This window comes from Geotrypetes seraphini, chromosome 19, assembly GCF_902459505.1.
Source record: "Geotrypetes seraphini chromosome 19, aGeoSer1.1, whole genome shotgun sequence".
In the NCBI taxonomy this organism is placed as follows: Eukaryota; Metazoa; Chordata; class Amphibia; order Gymnophiona; family Dermophiidae; genus Geotrypetes; species Geotrypetes seraphini.
The window spans coordinates 40,383,602-40,406,931 of NC_047102.1; the positions used below are offsets into that span (position 1 = coordinate 40,383,602).

Sequence of the window (23,330 nt, forward strand, 5' to 3'; positions counted from 1 at the left end):
GGTTTGCTGAAATCCAAGTAAATTACATCTAGCATATGTCCTCGATCCAGCTCTCTGGTCACCCAATCAAAAAATTCAATCAGGTTCGTTTGGCACGATTTACCTTTTGTAAAGCCATGTTGCCTCGGATCCTGTAACTCATTAGATTCAAGGAAATACACTATCCTTTCTTTCAGCAACACTTCCATTATTTTTCCAACAACTGAAGTGAGGCTCACCGGACTGTAGTTCTCTTTTCAGAGCAATCCATATCGCTTCTTCCTCTCCCCAGGTCCCTTGCATTTCGGTCGCTTGGATATTGATCTTTACATAGAGAGCTACTCCTCCACCTTTATGACCATCTCTGTCCTTCCTAAAAAGATTATATCCCGGTATGTTTGCATCCCATCCATGTGATTCACTGAACCATGTCTCTGTGATAGCAACAATATCTAGATCTGCCTCTAATATCAGGGCTTGCAGATCATGAACTTTGTTGCTTAGACTGCGAGCATTTGTGGTCATCGCTTTCCAGCTCTTTTTCAGCGATAATCTCCTTTTTCGTATGGATTTTTGTGTCGTTTCACTTTCCGTTGCAATACTAAGAAATGAGTTGCTGATATTGCTTATGTTGCAGCCTTTACTACTATCACATCTTTTCTTTTGCCGGGGGTGGTCTCTATAATTGTCCTTCGTACATACACCACCCCCACCTTCTAGTTTAAATGCCTAGAAAAATATTGTCTAAATTTCTCTGCAAGGTTTCTTTTTCCTGCTGTAGTAATATGTAGCCCATCAGTGCAATATAGCTTCTTGTCCTTCCATGTATTTCCCCATCCTCCTATGTACCTGAAGCCTTCTTGATGACACCAGGCTCTGAGCCATCTATTAAAGTCCTCTGTGTTTTTCACTCTTTGCTCTCCCTTTCCATATGCAGGCAGTATTTCAGAAAAAGCTAAAGTCTTTACAAAAGGTTTCACATCCTCACCAAGCTCCTGAAAAACTTTCTGTGCTGCAAGTGTGGAGTTGTTGGCCAGGTCATTTGTTCCCAGATGGATAACAACATCAATGTTAAAATCCTTAGTTTCTTCCTTAATTATAGTCAGTATTTGCCTGGAACTCCTGGTAGCTGAGGATCCTGGAAGACATTTCACTATTTTGGTCTCCTCGCCCTGTGTTCCAAGGTTAATGCCTCTGATGATGGAATCCCCCAACAGTAATAGTTTTCTGTTTTTGGCTTTTTTATTTGTGCTTAGGGTGTGCTTGCTCTCTTGAGTATCGCAGTGCACTAGTGGAGCGAAGGAATTCTGTAGAGGTAATATTAGTGAAGGTGGATGTTTCTGTGTTACATGTCGCAGTCTTCCTGAGCCTACTGTGACCCATTTATTCCTGGGCTGTTTTATTCTTTGAGGTAGAGGTGGTAAGTTGGTATGATTTTGTGGAGTGATGGAAGCTGCTTTAATTGTATTCAATTCCTGTTTAAGTTTGCAGAGCTCCTCCTTAATACTGGCAAGTTGAAGACAGATAGGGCAAGCCTTAAACCTCCAAATATTGTGTCTTGGAATTAAAGCACCACAGTGATTGCATAGAATAAACATTCCACTTTCTTCTATTTTTCTGCTTCCTTCTCAATCTGTCTACTTTTCCATGTCTTCTTCTGCTCCTCCCTCTGTCTGCCCTTCCCACAGAGGTCTGATATATTATCTCCCCCCCCTCCCTATTAGGATCTGGCACTTGTTTCCAGTACTGCAATCCTGTACTCTTTGGGCCATGGGCAGCATGAATGAAGTAAAATACACTACCTTCAGCGTCCCTGAAAGCTATACTTTCCTGTCCCCGCAGTAGGAAGCTATAGCAGGCAGAAGGCTTCATTCATACAACCCATGGTCATTGGCTCACAGGCCTTGAAGTGAAGAACACTGAAATTATATATAATGTATGTGTGCATATATACATACTGTATATGTATGTGTGTGTATGTATATATACACACACACAGTCATGTGAAAAAATTAGGACACCCCGTGAAATATTCAGTTCTTTCTTAAGAAATGTTCACATATCAATGTCAAATCTTTTTTTATCTTTGGAAAAGGAAGTGATGTAATTACAGGCAAACAAAAGTTTTGCTTGATTTACTCATGAAACAAGATATCCAAAAAAATGTGTATTCTAACTGAGAAATAAAATTAGGACACCCCCACATAGCCTCCCACTTAAAGTGGCTCAAATCACTCACAGGTGTATCACATCAGGTGTACATGATTAGAACATTGTTACTCAGCATTTTTAAGGTTTGCCCTACTTAAACCTCAGACATTTAGTTTGGTGTGCTCATGACTGCTGCGATTATAATTTACACCATGGTGAGATCAAAAGAGCTGTCTGAGGCCTTCAGAAAGAAGACTGTAGCAGCTTATAAGTCTGGTAAGGGATTTATAGAGATCTCAAAAAGAATTTGACATTAGCCATTCCATGATTCCTGAAATAGTGCACAAGTGGAGGACTTTCTAAACAACTGCCAACATGCCCAGCTCTGGCCAACCAAGCAAGTTGCTAAAAGAAGTCTCCAAAAACCCTAAAATGGAATCTACAGCAGGCTCTTGCTACTGTTGATGTGAAAGTGCATACCTTTACAATCAGAAAGAGACTGCACAAGAAAGAAACATTTGCTCTCTAAGACACATCAAGGCCAGACTGAAGTTTGCCAGAGAGAACTTAGACAAACACCAGGACTTCTGGAATAGTGTTCTATGAACAGATGAGTCTAAAATTGAATGACATGTTTGGTGTACACCAAATATAGCATTCCAGGAAAAGAACCTCATACCAACTGTGAAGCATGGAGGTGAAGTGTCATGGTTTAGGGACGCTTTGATGCAGCTGGACCTGGCCAGTTCACCATCATAGAATCCATCATGAATTCTACTGTGTATCAGGGTGCTTGAGGAACATGCGAGACCATCTGTAAGAAAATTAAAACTGAAGCAGAACTGGACCCTGCAACACAATGACCCAAAACATACCAGTAAATCCACCAAGGACTGGCTAAAAACTAAGAAATGGAGAGTCCTGGAGTGGCCAAGTCAAAGCCCCGATCTTAATACCATTGAGATGCTATGGGGGTGATTACATAGCAAGAAACTCAAAACCCCTCAAACATCTCACAGCTCAAAGAATTCTGCATTGAGGAGTGGGCCGAACTTTCTTCAGACCAATGTCAGAGACTGGTAAATGGCTATAAGAAGCATCTCACTGCAATTATTTCAGCCAAAGACACTAGCTATTAATAGTGTAGGGTGTCTTAATTTATTCCTCAGTTAGAATACACATTTTTGTGGATATCTTTGGTTTCATGAGTAAATCACAGAAAAGTTTTGTTGTTTACCTGCAATTACATCACTTTCTTTTCCAGAGATAAGAACATAAGAAGTTGCCTCCGCTGAGGCAGACCATAGGTCCATCCTGCTCAGCGGTCCGCTCCCGCAGCGGCCCATCAGGCCCATTGCCTGAGCAATGGTCTATACCTATCTGTACCCCCCAATCCCTTTTTCTTCTAGGAATCTATCCAAACCTTCTTTGAATCCATTTAGTGTTTTCTTGTCCACAACAGCCTCTGGAAGCGCGTTCCATGTATCTACCACCCTCTGAGTGAAAAAGTACTTCCTAGCGTTTGTTCTAAACCTGTCCCCTTTCAATTTCCCCCAATGCCCCCTTGTACTTGTGGTGCCCCTTAATTTGAAAAATCTGTCTCTGTCTACTTTTTCTATGCCCTTCAGGATCTTGAAGGTTTCTATCATGTCTCCTCTAAGTCTTCGCTTCTCCAGATAAATTTAAAAAAAAGATATGTGAACATTTCTTAAGAAAGAACTGAATATTTCATGAGGTGTCCTAATTTTTTCACATTTGTATATGCCCTCAAAGGAATTTTATGAGCACTTAGCACTCCGGGCCACAGTAGAAAACTCTACCATGGCTTAGTAAAAGGGGTAGGGAAGGGCGAGAATAATGAATTGTAAGAAATTGGAGATAACTTATTACAATTGGTGACTTTTTCTTAGAACATAGATATATCAGTTTAGACCAAAAGTCCACGGAATCCAGCTTTCTGTCCCAGACTATGGACAAGATAAATGATAAGTAACCAGTATGCTCCCAAAGGAGACCAATTCCTTTATACCCTCATGGCCAATCAGTAGCTTGTATCAAATTTGCCTGGTTTAAAGAGTCTCTTTTCTTCAGATCTTGTTTGCTTACTTCTATGTTTGAAAAGCATAACTGAATGATTTTAGAACATGCTGCAGCAAAAAACAAAACAAAACAACCCAAGAACTCAAAGGGTACAATAGTTTTTTTTATTTCAAAATTGGTGACAGTATTGTAATGGCAGTGGTAACAAAAAAGGCTCAAACCATTGAATCAAAATTTGTTTTCAAGTAAACTAACACAATACTTGTAACTACCCCTTGTGATCAAGAATACTTCCACAAGCTATAAAAATAAAAATGTACAAAATTTGTAAAAACAGAAGCAAAAATATAGTGCCCTTTGGCTTAACCAAAAAAAACCAAAACAAAACACAACAACTATTGGATTTCACCAAAGTTATCAACATTTCTCACATAAATATAAAATATAAGTTAGTATACTCTGAAAAAAATACCCTTTTGTACAAAATTTACACTTTTTGCACAGAGAGCTCAGCAGAGATTAAGCATTTATTTTAATATATAAAAAGAACTTTAAAGCTTTTACACATTTTAACCAGTGTACTCCTAAGGCATATACATTTCTATATGTATAAAATAAAACATTGTACATTGCACATTTGTAAATTAACACTGCTCCATGGCTGTATTCAGAGCCACTGGTTTGCTACATTGATGTAAAGACAGTTCAGGGTTTTTTTTTCCTCGTTGTCGCTTCTCTTGCGTGCAGATGTTGCTGTATTTGGAGAGCACGCCTCTGTGCCTCTGTCAGTCACGTGTTAGTGCAAATCTGCAAATACAAAGACAAAGAATACGGGGGAGTGATTATGCCCCAGGCAGCCAAGAAAGTGAAAGGACGCCTCCACCCCAGAATCTGTCTGGCTGAGACATCACTTGCAGTTTCTCCCACCTCCCATTAAAAACGGCACTAGGCTTCCACGCCCTTCCCCTACACAAAAGCCAGTGCATGAACTTAACCCTTTATTTGCCATTGTTGCTCAGAAGCAATACGTGCTGCTTTGGCTCTTACGGGAGATCTGCATCTCCAAATGCCTGTGACCTGGCACCGTTGCTCTCGTTCAAAATCAAGACACGTAAAGCCGCCATTTCACCATCTGCCAATTAAAGGGTTAAAATGGAAAACTGTGGTTTGTAAGCTTCCCTGAGGCTTTTCGAATTAGGACACATGGTATTAAAAAAAACACAAAAAAAAAACTGTCCACTCATGACAAAACAGTTCAAATTAAATTTTGAGCGCTTGCACACAGCCCTCGCCTAATAGCCCATCCACCCTGCAATCTCAGGAAACAGGGAGTATATGGGGTAAACACGTTGGACGAGGGTTACAGCAGAGATCATTACCCCTCCCCCCCAAGATCTAAGCAACCTCTTCAAAAGATGAACCCCTGTTGGTACTGAATATGAACTGCCACGGTAGATCTTATTTCGGACTGGTCTATGTCCCCCATCTCTGCGCCCACTCTGTTCTTTAGCAATGCGGTGAAACCAAAGCTTCTGAATAGCTTAAGCCAGTACAGGTCTGGTCACTCGTGCGTTCATTAGCAAACCTCATCCCTTTTCATCTGGGGACACCCCACCCCCCACCTTCCAGCTCAGAAAAAAGCGAGCAAGAGATGCAAGCCAGGGGTTTCCTATGCCACACCTCCAATAATACCGCTCTTACCTGTTATCGCAGTCTCTTGCGGGGGGTCCTTTCAGGGGAAATGGGAGACACAGAAGGCAGTCCTGTACCACAAGTCAATTTTGACTCCGTTGTCCTTTTTCGCTTTGCAAATAAATCTAAAAAGCAAAAAAAAAAAAAAAAAGTGAGACAGTAAAGAAAGGGGTCTCAGACTAATTCAAAACTACATCACTCCCTACGGATACATTTTTTTTTTTTTTAAATACATGTTAAACAATGTGCCTTACTTGTCCCTCACCTTTACTATCAATTCTTATTTCCCATGCTCCAGCAAATGACTAGTTTATACTAAAGTTTGTTGGGGGGGGGGGGGGGGTTGCATTGCAGAGTCAGATTAGGTGCAAGACTGCTCATCTGCGACTTCCAATAGTCCCTAGCATAATGCAAACTGCAAAGCACTTTTTTTTTGTATATTCCTTTACAACAGAGAAAAATAAAAAAAAGACTGGGATCCTGCCACTTATCAGCCAATCAGCCCACATCAGCTTATTGTCTGATGACAAGGGCTGCAGAAAGAACGCACCCCTTTCTGGACCTTTAGCTCTGTGCATTTAAAGTGAGAACTAAGCCCATCTGAAGTTGTAGTTTAGACATAGCACCAGAGGTTGGAGAAGGGGGTTTGTTACAAGCCAAGCTCTTGTCTGTCCAGCCAAACTATGGATATAGCATTTCTTCTGCTGCAGGAGGGGAGGGTTTTTTGTTAAGATTAAACATAAGGATTGCCAGACTGAAGGTCCATCAACCCAGGTCCTAAGTAGTAAATCAGATTTTATGCTGCTTATCCTAGGAATAAGCAGCGATTTCCCTTACAGGAAATTAGCCAAACCTTTTTAAACCCTGCTAAGCTAACCGATTAAAAACCGCACAACAAACAAACGTGTCAGCAGAATTAAAAATAAAAATGAGTGGCGGAACAAGAACTTAAATTCCCTTCTGTCCTATTGGTCTTGAAAACAAAAAGAAATAAAGTAGCCGCGGATAACGAAACGTCCAGGTTTAAAAGCCAATCCGATTTCGGAGCCAGCTTTCGTGTCAAGTTTGTTTACGTTGAAACCTGAGCAGCCCGAGCTGAAATGTGCTGTGTAAGCACTTGCATTGTACCGCAGCCAGAAAGAGCCCCTCCCCCCAACAAAGCAAAAGCAGCTCTTCCCCCCCCCCCCCCCTCCTAGGATTTGACGATCAGTTGCAAGCTTTTCCCGCTCCCCCTTTAAGAGCCTTCGTGCAACTTGTTCTGAATTACGATGAATTTCCTTCCATTAAAAAAAGCCAACAATCCGGCTGCCAAGCGCCCATTACCTGTAATCTGGGCCGCCCCTTTGGGAGCCGTTTTGGTTGTAAGTCCTGAGTTGGGCTGATGCCGGCAGTTCTCCTGCCCGCCCTCCTCGCCCGCTCTGTCCCGGTGCCAGGGTTCCCCGGGGCGCAGGGTCTCCCGGTAAAAAGCGGGCACCGCCTCCCCGGGCACCGCCTCCCACTGCAGCCTCCCCCCGGCCAACGGGCTGTCCGTCTCGAAGTCGTAGTCCCAGCGCTCGCGATCCGCCTCGCTCATCTCCCGCAATTTGCTCTTTAACTCCCGCCGGAGCTCTTCGTGGTCCACCCGGCCGAAGAGGTTCTTGCAGACGCCGGGGCGGGGGTGGAGGGGGCCGGTCCTGCGGGCCGGCTGCCGCTCCCAGGCGGCGGCGTCGGGCAGCTGCACGTGAGCCATGGGTGAGTCGCGGGCTCCGGCCGCCTCCCTCCTGCCGTTTAAAGCCCAGCAACGCGCGCGCAGCGAAATCCCGCTGCAGGACCAGCGGCGCGCTCGGAAGCGCCGCATTCATAGTCTTTAGCCCGGGCTGGGGCCCGCCTCCGCCTCGGTGCCATTGGCTCTTCGAACAGCGTGGGACTCGTCCGATTGGCGCCCGCCGCTGTCCGTCCTCCCTGCCCTCCTCGCTGTAACCTGACACCCCGCTCGCCTTTTAACAGCGACAGCGGCGAAAGTGCTAAAGCGAAGAAGCAGAAGCACGCCTCGCTTTGTGAGCGCACACTTTTGGGTGACCCCTTTTGAACCCCGTTTTCTCTCCTTGGCTGGACCCTCAGAAATAGCAAAGAAGAGACAAGTTGGTTGGATCATGTATTTTTGGGATGGACCGGGCGGACCTCGCACGTCCTTAAAAATCTGAGCTCCGTCTCGATGACATTTTAGCGCTGACAACAGCAAGAGCGATATTCGTAAATGACGTACAAGCGGCACGGAGCTCGGATTTTTAAGGACGACCGTCATTTACGAATTTCGTTCTTCGAGTCACAAACCGAACAGATTTCACCTTCTTTAGAAATGCCACAAAGCAGTGGGGGCTGGGCATCACCGAGTCCGGGAAGGAATGATGTCTGATGGTTTTTAGCACGCCCAGTTATTTTGGAAAAAAAGTTGGCATCCTTGCTCTTTGAGCTGCTGCCTGAAGTAACCCTTCTTGGGATATAAATGGAATAAATAAATACATCCATACACACATGCAATATCAAAAGCAGCCACAAGTCAGCCTTTTATTCTAGGACAAACATCCGATGCAAGAATGTTGTTAACCCTCTGAGTTGAATCTGCGGCCTCCTTTAGTCGTGTCATCCTGCTGTGATATGATCACAAGGTATTATGTCTGAAGAAATGTGCATAAAATGCAGTAAAGCCTTTGACCTTCCAAACATTAAAAAGCAGCAGAGAGGTGAAATTGCTAAGACCGATCTACTACTACATCTGAGATACCACATTTTAATGAGCCTCAGTGCATTTCTTATGTTCTTATGTCAGTGCGTGGCAAAAGTAATAATAATAATAATAATTTTATTTCTTATATACCGCTGTACCCTGAGGTTCTAAGCGGTTTACAGTATAAACAGAAGAAATGCAATAAGTAAGATTAATTAAGATGAAGAGAGAGTACTTAGAGTTCCCTGACTGTCCCAAAGGCTCACATTCTTGCTAAAGTACTTGAGAAAAATAAATTAGTTAGGTTATAAACATAGAGTAGAAGAAGGTAGGAAAACAGTTCATAGGAAAATTAATTTTGAATACATTATATATTGTTCAAGGCGGAATACAAATAATAGGAGATTTGGACATTACCAAAAGAATTGCGTAATAAAGATTATCTAGATAAATTACATAACAGTGATTCGTGTACATTACATGGTGTGGTAGAGGATTCAATTATGAAAATTACATATCAGGGAATCAAGTGATAAGAGAATATAGTGGAGAATATCAGTATATACGGTTTACAGATTGGAAGTTACCTAATAATGACATAAGAAGTTTATTGGATAGTGTGGAAAATGTTTATATAGGAATCAGAGTATGTATGATAGGAAAGGTTCTAAGAATTGATTAATGTGTTATTCTATAGAGGGAGAGCTTGTGCATAAAGGGAGGATATTAGTTGGTAATAACATGTTTTCTGAATAGAAATGTTTTGATTTCTTTTCGAAACACTTTGATGTCTGTTGTATTGATCATTAGTTTGGTGATTGTGGGGTCAATTTTTGCTGCCTGTGTCGCTAGAAGGCTGTCGTATAGTTTCTTAAGACGGGTTCCATTATTAGGTGGGAAGGTGAATAGGTTTTGAGTTCTTCTTGATCTGGATGAGTGGTAGTGGTATAGGCGGTTGTTTAGGTAACAGGGGGCAGTTCCATGGGTTATCTTAAACAGCAGACAATAGAACTTGAATTGAGTTCTTGCTTTTATCGGAAGCCAGTGAGAGTGATGTGGTCAAATTTGCTGAGACAGTAGATGAGTCTGATGGCCGTGTTCTGAACTGTCTGTAGTTGTTTTATCATATTGTTAGGACATGTTAGGTAGAGGCTGTTGCAGTAATCCAAGTTACTGAGTGTGAGGGATTGTACAATGATCTTGTAGTGTTCTTTGGTAAAGAAATTTCTTATTTTTCTTAGGTTTCGCATGGTGAAGAATGCCTTCTGTATGACTTTGTGTATCTGTGTCTGCATAGTGCAGCGTCTATCTAATTGTATTCCTAGAATTTTTAGAGTGCTCTGTATGGGATATTTGATTGTATTTACTTCCAGTTCTGTTATAGATTGCTTTTGTTCCTTCTCTAGTAGTAGGAATTTGATTTTCTCTGCATTCAGTTTCAATTTATGGTTCTTCATCCATTTTTCTACAGTATCTAGTGTTGTTATCAGGTGTTCATTGGAGCTGGGGTCTTGTATGTCAAATGGGAGAATGATGGTTATGTCATCTGCGTAACTGAAAGAAGTTATATTTAGGGCGTCTAGGGCAGTGCCTAAGGAAGCTATGAAGAGTATGAATAGTATGGGCGATAGTGGGGATCCTTGTGGTACTCCGCAGGGGTTTGTCCAGGGTTCAGATAAAATATCTTTTGACTTAACTCTATATGATCTTGTTTGAAGGAAGCCTTGGAACCAGTTGTGAACTTTACCAGTTATTCCTATGGCATCTAGTGTCTGAAGAAGTATTAGATGATCTACTAAGTCAAAAGTAGGAGGTGCCCCCCGTGCTCTCCTCTCTGCCCTCCTCTCCACTCTCTCCCACTCCTTCTCTGCCCTCCCTTCCTATCCCTGTACCTCTTTAAATCTTCATCAGCACGAGCAGCTTCTCCAGCCTGCTGCTCACACTGGTATTGGCTGTTCCTGTGACATCACTTCCTGGCCCCATGACCCAGAAGTGAATTCAGAGGGAGCCAGGCCTGCATGAACAGCAGGCTAGAGTAGTTGCTCTCGCTGGCGAAGATTTTAAAGAGGTACAGGGGGTGGGGAAGGGAAGGCGCGAGCGTGGTGGGTGTGGGTGTGTGGGGGGGGGCAGAGGGGTGCCAGTACCCCCACCAAGATGGCGCCCGGGAAGGTCCGCTTTCCCACCCTCCCCTTACTACACCACTGGTTGTAGTAGCACCAAAGAAACGTCTAATTCCTTTTAAGAGAAAGAAAAGGCAAAAGGAAAAGAGAAAACTAATCAGAGAAACAGTTTTAAAGAAAAACACCATTAATTGGTTTCTTTTCTTTTATAAACTGAAGCTATTTTGCACATGCTGATCAAGACTTAGGGCAGGAAAGTAAAAGGGAAAACATTTAGGAAAAGCTTTCTCCTGGATTTTGTGTCAAGTGTGTTTACATTGAAACCTGAGCAGCCCCAGTTGAAATTTGCTGTGTAAGCACTTTCATTGTACCACGGCCAAGTCCCAGCTTTGGTCAAGAAACCCTTCCCCCAGCCCAGCTTGGATTTTATCAGGCTCGTTTTTATTTTCTGGCAAAAATTCAGATGTAAACTAAAATATTTGGTTTGGAGCATGCAGTTATTATACCCGCCTTGCCTCTTAAGAGAACCAGAGTTCCTGAGAATGGGGCTGTGGGTTTTTCTGCACCATTACGATGATAAAGAGGGTTGTTTTTTAAAAGCGCAGTTCCTTTTCATGCTTTCTACCCCTACAGAAGTTGGAATTATAAAAAAGAGATCCAGAATGTCTGACCATCTGGGAGCTAAATAAATCCCCCCCAAATGTAAAACAATAGAACAGTTTGACACAAGAGAAAACAAAACAACCAGTAAAAAGGCATCAATTCAAAATGGACAAAATCGGACCACTTTCTCCCCCCCCCCCCCAAAAAAAAAAAATAAATAAAAATTGCCCAATGCATTTCTATGGGATGAAAACCTGAGGCAGCAGATTTGTGAAACGCTGGACACCGTTGGTGTACCGATCAGCTGAAGATAAGCGGAAACGTTTTCCTTCTATCGTGTTTTTCGCTAGCAAAGCACAGCATAAAGCTTTTACTTTATTGAAGGTTTTTTGCCAATGAGGTGACCGCTCTACCACTTTTTTCCTTCAGGCTTAATCATTTAATAGCTTATGCTGTTCTCATACTTTACCATTGGACATTTCAGCATCAATTGCAATTGAAAGTGTTTACTATTATATTATGGGTTGAATTCCAGCTTCTGTAGCATAGAAATTAGCATACAATTAAACATAGCAGTTAGGGAAAGCCTCCTTTCAAAATGCCTCTCCCAATCTCTCACCCTCACCACAAAAAATAGTTACTTTACAAACTTCCCATCTCTTTAAATTACCTCCCATAACTCCCCTAATCCTCACAACCTGCCCCATCCCCAAGAATTATCTGTCCCAACTGCATCAGCAATCTACAACACCCCAAAATACCTCCTGCAACTTTCTCACCTACAAACTGTCTCATCTCCCCAAAATAGCGAAGCCCAAAACCCTGTAAACTTCTCCTTTAAACTTCACAACTTTCCTGCAGATGGTTCCCACTCCGAGAAACTACCTCACTAATACTGAATCGTTTCACAACCTGCCCCACATACAAGGGCCTCAAAATAGTACCTGGCGGGCCACATATGGCCCCGGGCCGTGAGTTTGAGACCACTGAGCTTAGAGAATCCAGCCCTCAGTTCTCAAAGCTAAGCTCCAGATTCCCTCCAGTGGCAAAGACAGAAAGTGCAGGGCCATGTACAAACAATATTAGGGATCACTCCTGTCCCAATTTCTGTGTTGAAAAGTTTTTAATGATAAGTATCTGTGTCAGGTGTGCATCTGCACAGTTCACTTTTGGCAAAGGGCAAACGCTGACAGTACTCTGTTGCAGATCCTTGGTTTTGTTTCAGCTGGATGATTCTACTTGATTTATTACATCATTGACTGACCCCTGACGCAGGCGAGTACGCTGAAACACGGGCCCGTGTCATGTCCATCAATAAACTAAGGTCGGCCTGCCTGGAACCTGAAGGCCCTTTGCGCTTTTTTGCTTTGCTCAGTGCATGGAATATATCGTCGATGTTTCCTGTTGCAAATGACACCCCGTCCCTACTGTAATGAAATGTTTGCTTACTGGATGAAAGTGCTCAGGTTTTACTCGAGCATTCTCAAGTTGTTGTAGTGGAATATCTGGAGATCAGGTTTAACCATTAGACACATAAATCTGTAGGCAGGGAGGGAATAAAAACAATAAACTGTTCTGCAATACGTCTTCAGTAGACTGACAGTAAGGAGAAAATCTTGGAAATGGACCATAAAAACCAGGCATATATTCGTAGAAAGGAAACATGGATTAAGGTTGTCTTGTTATGGTTGTTAGACAGAACCGTGAGACAAAATGTTCTTTGGTTTCATGAGAAACGCAGTAAAATTACTGTGTCCCTACCGAATAATTAAGAATTAATTTCCACAAGTCAGAAATACCAGACAAATGAAAAGCACTGCAGGAACTGACCAGAGAAAATGACCAACTTAAACAATATTCAAAGAGTTAGGGTGGATTCTTGTCTTCACACCCCGATGCAGCTGGAATTGCCAAACGCTGGCCACCATCAGTGCGACGGAATTCCCTGCAACAGATAAGCACTAAGGGCTAGATTCACAAACCAATCCGGGCAGGTCCGATGAATTCACGAAGCCCCAATATGCAGATGGGGGCAATCGGAGGAATGCCCCCATCTGTCCTATTGAGGACATGTGCGGGGATCATCTGGGTTTTGAAAAGCCTCCTCCAATTGCGTCGGGCAGGGAGGAAGTCCAAGCATGCGTGGATTTCCTCCTTGCCCAACAAGAGCAGGCAGTGGGGGGCGGGGCTAGGACGGGACTGGGGTGGGATTAGAGCGCTACAGGACAGGGATGGGTGGGCCTGGGGGCGGGTCTAGGGAGGGCCCGGATTTTCCAATTGGAAAATCTGGCAACCCTAAGTTGGAAATGATAGATGCTGACAATATTCAGTACTACTGAAGTACGCAAGGTTGCCACTAGAGGTCGCAGCAGCCATTTAGCCACACAAGGGGCAGAAGTAGAAGGGGCTTACTTGTCCTTCATCACCCTGCTGGACCTGTTAGTATCCAACCTGCATCTGATAACACCCACAGTGTTCTAAAGAGAAAGGCAAGAAAACCAAAGCATCAGTCTCAAAGCCGGTACTGATTGGATGCAGACTCTGCTCTTTGATATCTTTTGACCTATTGCATCCACCCAAGTATTGGTAACCCCTGAAGCAAGCAGTTATCTGCTGAAACACGGCCCTGTGTCGATTCTTGTTATTTGTTGGCACTTTGCTAATAAAAGAATCCTGTGCATTTTACCCTCATGTGCAGGAAAGAGGTGCAAGAGGTCCACCCTACTTCTGTGCATGCTTCGGTTCTTTACAGAGGAGTGGCCTCATGGAAAAGCTACTGCCTCAGCAACCTGAGGTTGTGGGTTCTGTCCCATCACTGCTCCTTGTGACCCTGGGCAAGTCATTTACCCCCCTTTTACAAACCAGTAGCGCAGTTCTTAGCGCCAGCCATGGCGGTAAACAGCTCCAACGCTCCAACGTTTTCCTGAAAATAAGAGCTATCCCAAAAATAAGCCCTAGTTAACATTGATCCCCTGAATGTCCCTGAAACTCCCTGACTCCATCCCTGACACTAGTGCTGCCTGATTTCCTGAAAATCTCAGACTCGTCAATTCAGCAACCCCCACCCCCGCTGCTTTAGGAGGCCTCGGAGCGTCAGTCTCACGGTGAGAGGGTCGGTGGGGTTCTGCTACACAGGGGGATGTGAGGAAGGGATAGAAATATGTTGCACAAGGGGATGGGTGAGAGGGGAGGAATGATGCTGTACATGGGGGGTGGGGTGTGGAGGAGAAGAAGGGAGAGATGATGATTGTACATGAAATATCCCCCAAATAAGCCCTAGTGTGTTTTTTGGACACTGTCTTATTTTCGGGGAAACATGGTAGGAATTCTATGAGCGTTGGAGCTGTTACCGCCATGGCTGGCGCTAAAAATCACGCTATGGTTTTGTAAAAGGGGGGAGGGAGGTTAACCCTGCATTGCCTCAGGTACAAAATAAATACCCAAATATATGTAAACTTCTTTGAATGTGTAACCACTAAAAAGGCAGTATATAAGTCCCTTTCCTTTTTTCTCTTTCCTTCGTTTTTTTCATTTTTTGTGTGTGTTATTTAAATACAGACTTCTGCCATATTCTGAAAATGCTATGAAATAAATGTTTTCTGTAAATTCTGGGACAAGGCATATACCCCCCCCCCCTTTTTTTTTTTTAACAAAACTGTAGTGCGGTTTTAGCACCAGCTATGGAGGTAACATGATTAATTTGTTGAGGTACTCAAGTACCAAAGAACATTTTGTCTCTCATTTTAATCACCTTGTATCGCCTGACTCCCTGCCCATTCTGTCTGAGCAGCAAGAAGCTTTGTATATGCTCGGCTCAGTGGCTGATCTGAGCATGTGTGGAAGTACCAGTGTCGGTGCTGCTGGCTTCTGCATTGCTCAGGCAGGATGGGCAGGGAGTTGGGCAGCAGACCTCTTGAGCTGGGCATTCCCATCAGCAAAAGTACAATTGAAATACAGCAGAGGGTGGGGGGAAGAGCTGAGAGGAAATGCACGCCCTAATTGGACTTTAGGCTATGCCCCTGGGGCAAATTTTGGGATGTGCCACCCTCTAGCAATGCCTATACCCCACCTCACCCCTTTCTGGTCATTAAATCTGCCATTAAATACCATATTAGGCCTTTAATCCAGAATTTAGGGTGCATTCCCCATGCCTTCTAACCTCATTTTTCCTTTGTTCTGTGGTTTTTAAGGAGTTCCTTTTCCTTCATTGGATTTGATTATAAACCACTTTGATTGTTTTAAAAGGTGTATATCAAATACCAAATAAATGAAATTAAATAAACTAAACTTTGTTTTTAATGCACCTTAAAACCCACATTAAACATCCTGCATTGAGAAAAGAAGGTACTAAAGCATTCTGACCTCATGGAATCTAAGAGGTTGTTCTATGTAGTCTACTGTGAAGGGTATAGGGTCATATAGGCAGGGACTTTCATAAGAACATAACAATTGCCGCTGCTGGGTCAGACCAGTGGTCCATCGTGCCTAGCAGTCCACTTGCGCGGCGGCGCTATTTGAGTCTAGCCTTACCTGCGTACGTTCTGATTCAGCAGGAACTTGTCTAACTTTGTCTTGAATCCCTGGAGGGTGTTTTCTCCTATAATAGCCTCCGGAAGAGTGTTCCAGTTTTCTACCATTCTATGGGTGAAGAAGAACTTTCTTACATTTGTACGGAATCTATCCCCTTTTAACTTTAGAGATTGCCCTCTCGTTCTCTCTATCTTGGAGAGGGTGAACAACCTGTCCTTATCTACTAAGTCTATTCCTTTCATTATCTTGAATGTTTCGATCATGTCTCCTCTCAGTCTCCTGTGTTTGAGGGAGAAAAGGCCCAGTTTCTCTAATCTCTCACTGTACGGCAACTCCTCCAGCCCCTTAACCATTTTAGTCGCTCTCCTCTGGACCCTTTTGAGTAGTACCGTGTCCTTCTTCATGTATGGTGATCAGTGCTGAACGCAGTATTCCAGGTGAGGGCGTACCATGTCCCGGTACAGCGGCATGATAACCTTCTCCAATCTGTTCGTGATCCCCTTCTTAATCATTCCTAACATTCTGTTTGCCCTTTTCGCCACCGCCATGCATTGTGCGGACAGCTTCATCGACTTGTCAACCAGTACTCCCAAGTCTCTTTCTCAGTCCCAAACGGGCTCCAAATCTAAATTTTGTACCTGGGACAATGGAGGGTTACGTGACTTGCTAAGGGTCACTGAGCAGCTGCAGTCTCTCCTCTGCACTGACCATTAAGTTACTCTTTAAGTCTTTGCTGTGTTTTGCTCTGGCAGCTTCATGGTTTATGGTTTATTAATCTTGTTATACCGCTCGTTCATTTCACTGGTTGAAGCGGTTTACAGAATACAATCACTAATAATCTTAAAACAAATCGAACTATGGATGGCCAATTTCAAATTGAAACTCAATGCAGAAAAAACCAAATTCTTCCTGGCGAGTCCGAACGACAAAATCTAAGATTCATCAATTTCCTTGAATGGTCAAGTCTTTCCTATCACAGATTCCATAAAAATTCTGGGAGTGACACTAGACCGCAGCCTTACCCTCGAAGCACACACCGACCTACTGGTCAGAAAAGGCTTCTCCGCATTATGGAAACTAAGAACCATCAGAAAGTACTTTGATACTTCCTCATTCTGCTTACTGGTGCAATCCTCCATTCTAAGCTTACTCGACTACTGTAACATCATTTACCTGGGGTCTTTCAGAAAAACCATTCAAAGACTCCGAATCATCCAAAATTTGCCAATCCGACTGATCTTTGGGCTAAAAAAAATGGGAACACATAATTCCCTATTACCAAAAACTCCACTGGCTGCCCATGGAAGCAAGAGTGCAGTTCAAGTTTGCCTGTCTCTGTTTCAAATCCATTCTTGGCTTGGCCCCCATATACTTGGTTCCCCATTTTATCTTAGTTTGTTCATCCAGACCCACACGCAGAGTTCATCTGTTTAACCATCCGACACTAAAGGCCTGAACAGGCCAACTAAATGATTGGCTGGGCAATATTATCTTGCGCTCCTCATCCTACCTAAATTTCAGGATATTGTTAAAAACAAACCTGTTTAACCGATTTGTATCCTAAGACCTCTTGTTTCCCAAGATCTCTTATGCCTTTCTCTGTTATCCTGCTTACCTATATAAATTGTATCTATATTCACTGATTGTACCTATTTGCTGATTGTCCAGCCCTTCTTTGTTGTAAACCGCCTCGAACTACTACAGCTTTGGCGGTATATAAGAATAAAATTATTATTATTACTAGTTTTTTAGCCCGTTACATTAATGGGTGCTAGAATAGATGTGTAGACTTAGGCATTTCTTTCTTTCTTTCGGTCTCTCTCCCTGCCCCCTTTCTTTCTTTCGGTCTCTCTCCCTGGCCCCTTTCTTTCTTTCGGTCTCTCTCCCTGCCCCCTTTCTTTCTTTCGGTCTCTCTCCCTGCCTCCTTTCTTTCTTTCTGTCTCTTTCCCTGGCCCCCTGTCTGTCTTTCTTTCTGTCGCTCTCCCTTCACCCTGTCTGTCTTTCTTTAAGAAGTGCTGTGTTGGCGGGAACTTGCTGTTAGGAACAGGATGTCACTCTTACCTCGTGCGCCACACTCATCTGCGTCCTCGCCTTCCTGGCCATTGCTCGAGCAGCCCCTTTGCATGCGCACAACTGCCACGGCATACGTTCCCGCCGTCATAAGAACATAAGAAGTTGCCTCCGCTGAGGCAGACCAAGGTCTATCTTGCCCAGCGGTCCGCTCCTGCGACGGCCCATCAGGCCTAATTGCCTGAACAGTGTCCCTGACTAATTTTGTAATTGCCTCTAATCCTCTCCCTATAACCTACCTCTACTCCTATTTGTACCCCTCTACTCCTATCTGTACCCCGTCACCCCGTCTGTCCTTCGGAACCGCGCTCTGGGGCGGATGCCAGGGGTCGCTGGTGCGGGCGGCGGTTTTGATGTGTTTCCCGCCTGATTTTGGGCGCACCGACAGGGCTGTGGCCAGAGGGGAGGGGGGTCCTGAGCGCGCGCGTCAAAGAATGCCCGTTAAAGCGCGCTTCAGAAGCCAGGCAAGGCCGTTAAGGTCCAACTCCGGTGGGAACTAACAGCCGCACTCGCTTTCTCTGCGCCGTCTTTCCACACCAAAGGCGCTTCCCCCCATCTCCAGGCTTCACAGTCCTCGGCCCAGAAGCGCCAACAATCAAAGAACAGCCTGACTGGGTCAGACCATCCAGCCTAGTAGCCCAATCTAACGGTGGCCAAGCCAGGAAGGGGTAGCCCTTCCTGCCCCATGGGGCCAGCATTTCCTCTCTTTTTTTCCTCACCTCCCCCCCCTCTCAGTTCCAGCATTTCTCCTTCTCTCCCCTCCCTTACCCCCCCCCCCCCCACATTGTCGTTGTTGCTGCTGCTGCAGGAGTTCTCCTCTTTCCTTCTGGAGGTACAATGTTTCTCCCTTCTGTGTCTCTTTGCCTCCTCCCCCCCTCTAAGTCCAGCTTTTTCCCTTCTGCATCATCTTCAAAAAACAAAAAACAAAACTCCATTGTTGGGTATCATTGTAGACAATGCGATGAAACCTTCTGCCCAATGTGTGGCGGTGGTGGCAAAAAAAGCAAACAGGATGCTGGGAATTATTTAAAAAGGGATGGTTAACAAGACTAAGAATGACATTATGCCCTGCCATAATGCTACAGAGGCCAATGGCAGCCTGCTACGTTTGCTCTGCAGGCTGCCGTAATTAACTTTCAACTGTGATCGGTCCAGAGGGAAGAACAGAGGACGCTGATGGGGAAGCGTGTCATCTCAGTGCAGAGCGCCCAGCTAAAAGATGCTAAAGACACTATGTAGCTTGAAACGTATTAGATATGGGAGGGAGAGGTTATATACCCATAACTGATTATTTTCTCTTTCTCTATACTCGACAGGGAGACCCTTGATAAAACACATTCGTGTGAAACATGTCGGGTCTGACTCCCTGGGTGGACACGGAGATGAGTATAAAGTTCACACTATGAGCTTAAAGATGAGTATATAAATAACTCTTAAAGTTCACACTATGAGCTTAAACTGAAGGTTTAAAACACTGATTCTTTATAAACGTATAGTAAAATAAACGAACAGCAAAAAACAAAAATAGCAAGTAAAACTATAGCAAACCAGACAGCCGATGATGAAGCTCCCACATTAAAACTTCCCGCTTTTTTGAATCAAACAACGCGGAGGAGTGGTGGGGCTGAGGCGTCAGGTTTTTAGGAAACTTAACATTCTAACACATCTGGACATATTCTGGCGACAAAGACACTATGTAGAACACTGGCTCAGCGATCTACCAGCTTTGCCTTTGCGATCGACCGGTAGATCGTGATTGACATTTTGGGCACCAACAGTCCATTAAGCCCAGTAGCCTGTTCTCACAGTGGCCAAGCCAGGTCACTAGTACCTGGCCAAAACCCAAGGAGTAGCAATATTCCATGCTACCAATACAGGGCAAGCAGTGGCTTCCCCCAGGTCCTGCCCCTGACCTTAGAGGAGGTGCGGGACCGCAGCAGAGAGAAAGTGCTACAGAGGCTGACGGCAGCCTGCTACGTTTGCTCTGCAGTCTGCCGTAATTAACTTTCAACTGTGATAGGCCCAGAGGGAAGAATGGAGATGAGGACAGTTGCAATCAAGAGGTCTGAGGTCCTGACAGTGTGTGGGGAAGCAGCGGAGGTAAGGCTGTGCCCATTGCGAGGGTCCCGGTGGGATGGGGGTTGCTTTAGAGATGCTGGATTGGGGGGGTAGACAAAAGGACAAAAGGGAGGGGGGAAAGCAGCCTTGAACCAAAAGGGAGGGGGGAAGACAGGGCAGATCCTGGACTACTAGAGGGGTTAGAGAGGGGAAACATCCTGAACCGAGGAAAGAGAGATGACAGACCCTGGGGAGGGGGAAGACAGAGTGAGAGAGACAAAGACCTGAAACAAAGGTGGGAGGACTCAAAATGTTAGCAGAAGAAAGAGAGAGAGAGGGAGAAACCTGAAACAAAGGGGAGGCAGAAAAGAGGGGGGCAGATGTTGGACTATGGAAGGTGCAGACAGAGGGGGAAAGACCTTGAGGAAGAACAGAGAGATGCACAATCATAACAGAGGAGGGAGACATGTTGCCAATAGAGGTGAAGGAGACAGAAAGAAAAGTTGGACTCCTGGATGTCAGAGAGAGATGTTGGTTGGGGAATGGAACAAGGTCTGGAGGACAGAAGAGGTACACACAGTATATATAATAAATAAATATGGGGGGTCTTTTACTAAGGCGTGCTAAATGCTAATGAGTCCATAGAATATAATGGGCGCATTAGCACTTAGCGAGCGCTAAATCGGCTAGCGCACCGTCGTAAAAGAGGGGGTATATGTTTAGTAATTTTATTGTTGGTAGATCATTTTGACTTGGTCATTTTAAAAGTAGCTCGCAAGCCCAAAAAGTGTGGGCATCCCTGCAGTAAGGCTATTCTTATGTTCTTAGGATAAATCTAACCATACAAACAATAACCATCCCCAAAAGCTTTCACTCCTAAATAAAATCATTAAAATACCATTGAGCTTTAAAATTTCACCTGGAACCTGAGACAGGCTGTGATAAATATTGTTGTACCAAATGATGCTTTACAAGAGGGTTGGAGAATGCAGAGGTTGCCTAAGTTATAAAACACCTGAAACGAGACATATGTGCTCTCAAGAGCTTCTGCAGGGAAAATTGCTATGCTGGTTTAATAAGAATGATTTAATCTCTGATCTGAAGAAGAGAATTGAAAACTAATCTAACCATGTAGTTAGTCCAATAAAAAAGGTGTCACTTGGATTCTTTTTGTTTTCTTTTATTTCTACATATTATCTATAAGAATGATCAAATTCCACACAAAAAAAGCACTGTAATTCTGAAGTTTGTGCTGAGTCATCAGATGCACTAATGCTATAAATACAAGCTCTCTCCTGACCAGAGGCCAAAGAATTAGACTCATTTCCAGGCTTTTTCTAGTTCTGCCATTGCTGCCTGCGTCCCATTTTGTCCATGAGTGGGGAGCGCCATCTACTGTTATAAATTGCTCATGAAAAATCAATCCCCTCGGCATAAAATGCGAGGGAGTGCTAAGAAGTCCTTGGCTTTGTAAAGAAAACAAGTTATGGGATTGGAAAAAAAAATTATTCACTCTGCATATTCACCGCTGAACTCCACCACTTATGACTTCATTGCTTTGGTTGTTTTGCAAACCACTCGTGGCATCCTCAGTGCTTGAAAATGTTCTTCCCTTGGAGTGCCTCTTGAGGTTAGGAAAGAGATAGTCCAAAGGGGTCAAATCAGGTGAGTAGGCCAGAGATTTAAGGAGTTGAAAGTATTAGTATGTTCCAGCTTGAGTTGGGGGAAGGGAAAAGCAGAATTAGGGAGAAGCTATGGGAGTTTCAAGTACCTGGCGGTCTGATAGCATTCTCCTCAGCCTGCACATACACACTGTTAAGGAAAACATGGTCTTTCTATGTCAAATTTTTGGTGACACACTGGTTGAGATCCACTGCCTTAGATATCATAAAGCAGTGACCCCCGACTCACAAAGTAGTCATTTCCATCTGGGCCGGATGCACAAAACTCTCTGACCATCTAACAATCGTCACTAAACCAGTTTGACTGGTCAAGCGACGGACCAAATTTGTCAACCCGATGTACATAATGACCCACCGCGTGCTTTTCTGTGCGCTTATTCATTCTCCGATTCTACCATGCAAATGACCTCATTAGTATTTAAATGAAGTCATTAATATTAAAATAAGCTCTCTGATCGATGCGGCATCTAGTGATGGCTGCTAAGGGCTCAAAATTACTGATAAGGAGGTGCATTATGTATTTGGGCCAATCAGGGCCTTAGGCTCCTTCCAGTGCATCCCAGGATGCACCAGGAAGGGGAAGGCCTGCCAGTACAAATCGTAACTTGTAACCTATAACCCATTCTGAGCTCTTTGGGACAATGGGATAGAAAATGAATTTAAAAAATAAATAAATTTTGCACAGTTGGGGCCTTCCGGCAGGAAGGAGTACACATCCCTTCCGCTGGATTGCAATGATAACGATGCCTACAAGGTACGGGATGTGGGGGGGGGGGGTATCCTTGAGCTGGGGGGATCTGATCTGACCCACCCTCCAGCCCATTAGGGCCTTCTTTTGAGCACTTTGGTGGGGTGGTGAGACCTTTGTTTTAGCAGTGTGTGGTGGTAGGAGCTGGATGAACTAAAATGTGTTGAGGCAGGAGGGAGTGGGCATCCCTTTTTCCAAGGATCCTTGTAGGGGGACCACAGTCTTTGGGGGGAGGGTGAGGAATGTGGGGGAGGGTCCAGAGGGGGAGCCAGCACAGGTTGTTGTTTTATTTTTTTAAAGGGGACAGGTATTGTGCGTGTGTAACACGCACATCTGTGCTATTAAAAAGAAAAAAAATCACCGAACAGCTGAGTGGCAGGTGGCTGATTTGAGGCTTCCCCTGCTGCTCAGCTGCTCCAGCTTCATTGGCTCTTCGCATGTGTGAAAGTCACTTTCAAAATGAGCGAGCAATCAGATGGGATTATAGCTGCTCTCCACAATACTTATTTGCAAGGGAAGTTGTTTGAACATCGATCGCTGTTTTGAGATTGACAAAAAAATCGGCCCACAGCCACCTGCACGGTCTTAATGACAGTTTTCAGTGTATCCAGCCCTCAGTCGACTGATTTGTAAGTTCCACAAGATAGGACTGTCTCTTATGCATCTCATGCAGGGTAGTGTTACATTAAAACTTAAGAGTAATAACTTCCTGGAAGGGAGGCTAAAAGCTTAGGGCTTTTTATAAACATAAAATGGAAGGTTATGTCTTCTGAAGCGTTGTAAGGAGGGGGGGGGGGGGGCTGTACACCTCGGGCTCCATGTTGGTGGGGGTGCCGGCACCCCACCTCTTCTCTGCCCATACCTCTTCCCACTCCTTCCTTCTCCATGCACACACCCCGCCTTCTCTTACCCCATACCTCGAGTTGTTCACCTTGCTATCTGACATTTAA

At 44.3% G+C, this 23,330-nt stretch overlaps 2 protein-coding genes across 5 annotated transcripts in view; one reads left to right on the top strand and one right to left on the bottom strand.

Annotated features, from left to right (window-relative positions):
* Positions 1-23,330, top strand: part of SLC22A18 (solute carrier family 22 member 18) — a 200,369-nt gene that overhangs the window by 38,596 nt on the left and 138,443 nt on the right. Inside the window, exon 1 of one of the 4 annotated variants that reach the window (XM_033928511.1) lies at positions 21,319-21,615. The exons of 1 other annotated variant lie outside the window; for it this stretch is intronic. The gene's annotated coding sequence lies outside the window, so the exon portion shown is untranslated. Of the gene's footprint in view, positions 1-21,318; positions 21,616-22,241; positions 22,387-22,990; positions 23,010-23,330 lie in introns of those variants that run through there. 2 more of the 4 variants (XM_033928512.1, XM_033928514.1) reach the window with 2 other exon arrangements.
* CDKN1C (cyclin dependent kinase inhibitor 1C) lies at positions 4,313-7,687 on the bottom strand. The gene is made up of 3 exons (XM_033928515.1): positions 7,186-7,687; positions 5,872-5,987; positions 4,313-4,977 (listed from the first exon to the last, which is right to left on the bottom strand). The coding sequence occupies exons 1-2, from the start codon at positions 7,589-7,591 to the stop codon at positions 5,875-5,877; spliced, it is 519 nt and encodes a 172-aa protein (XP_033784406.1). The 5' UTR covers positions 7,592-7,687; the 3' UTR covers positions 4,313-4,977; positions 5,872-5,874.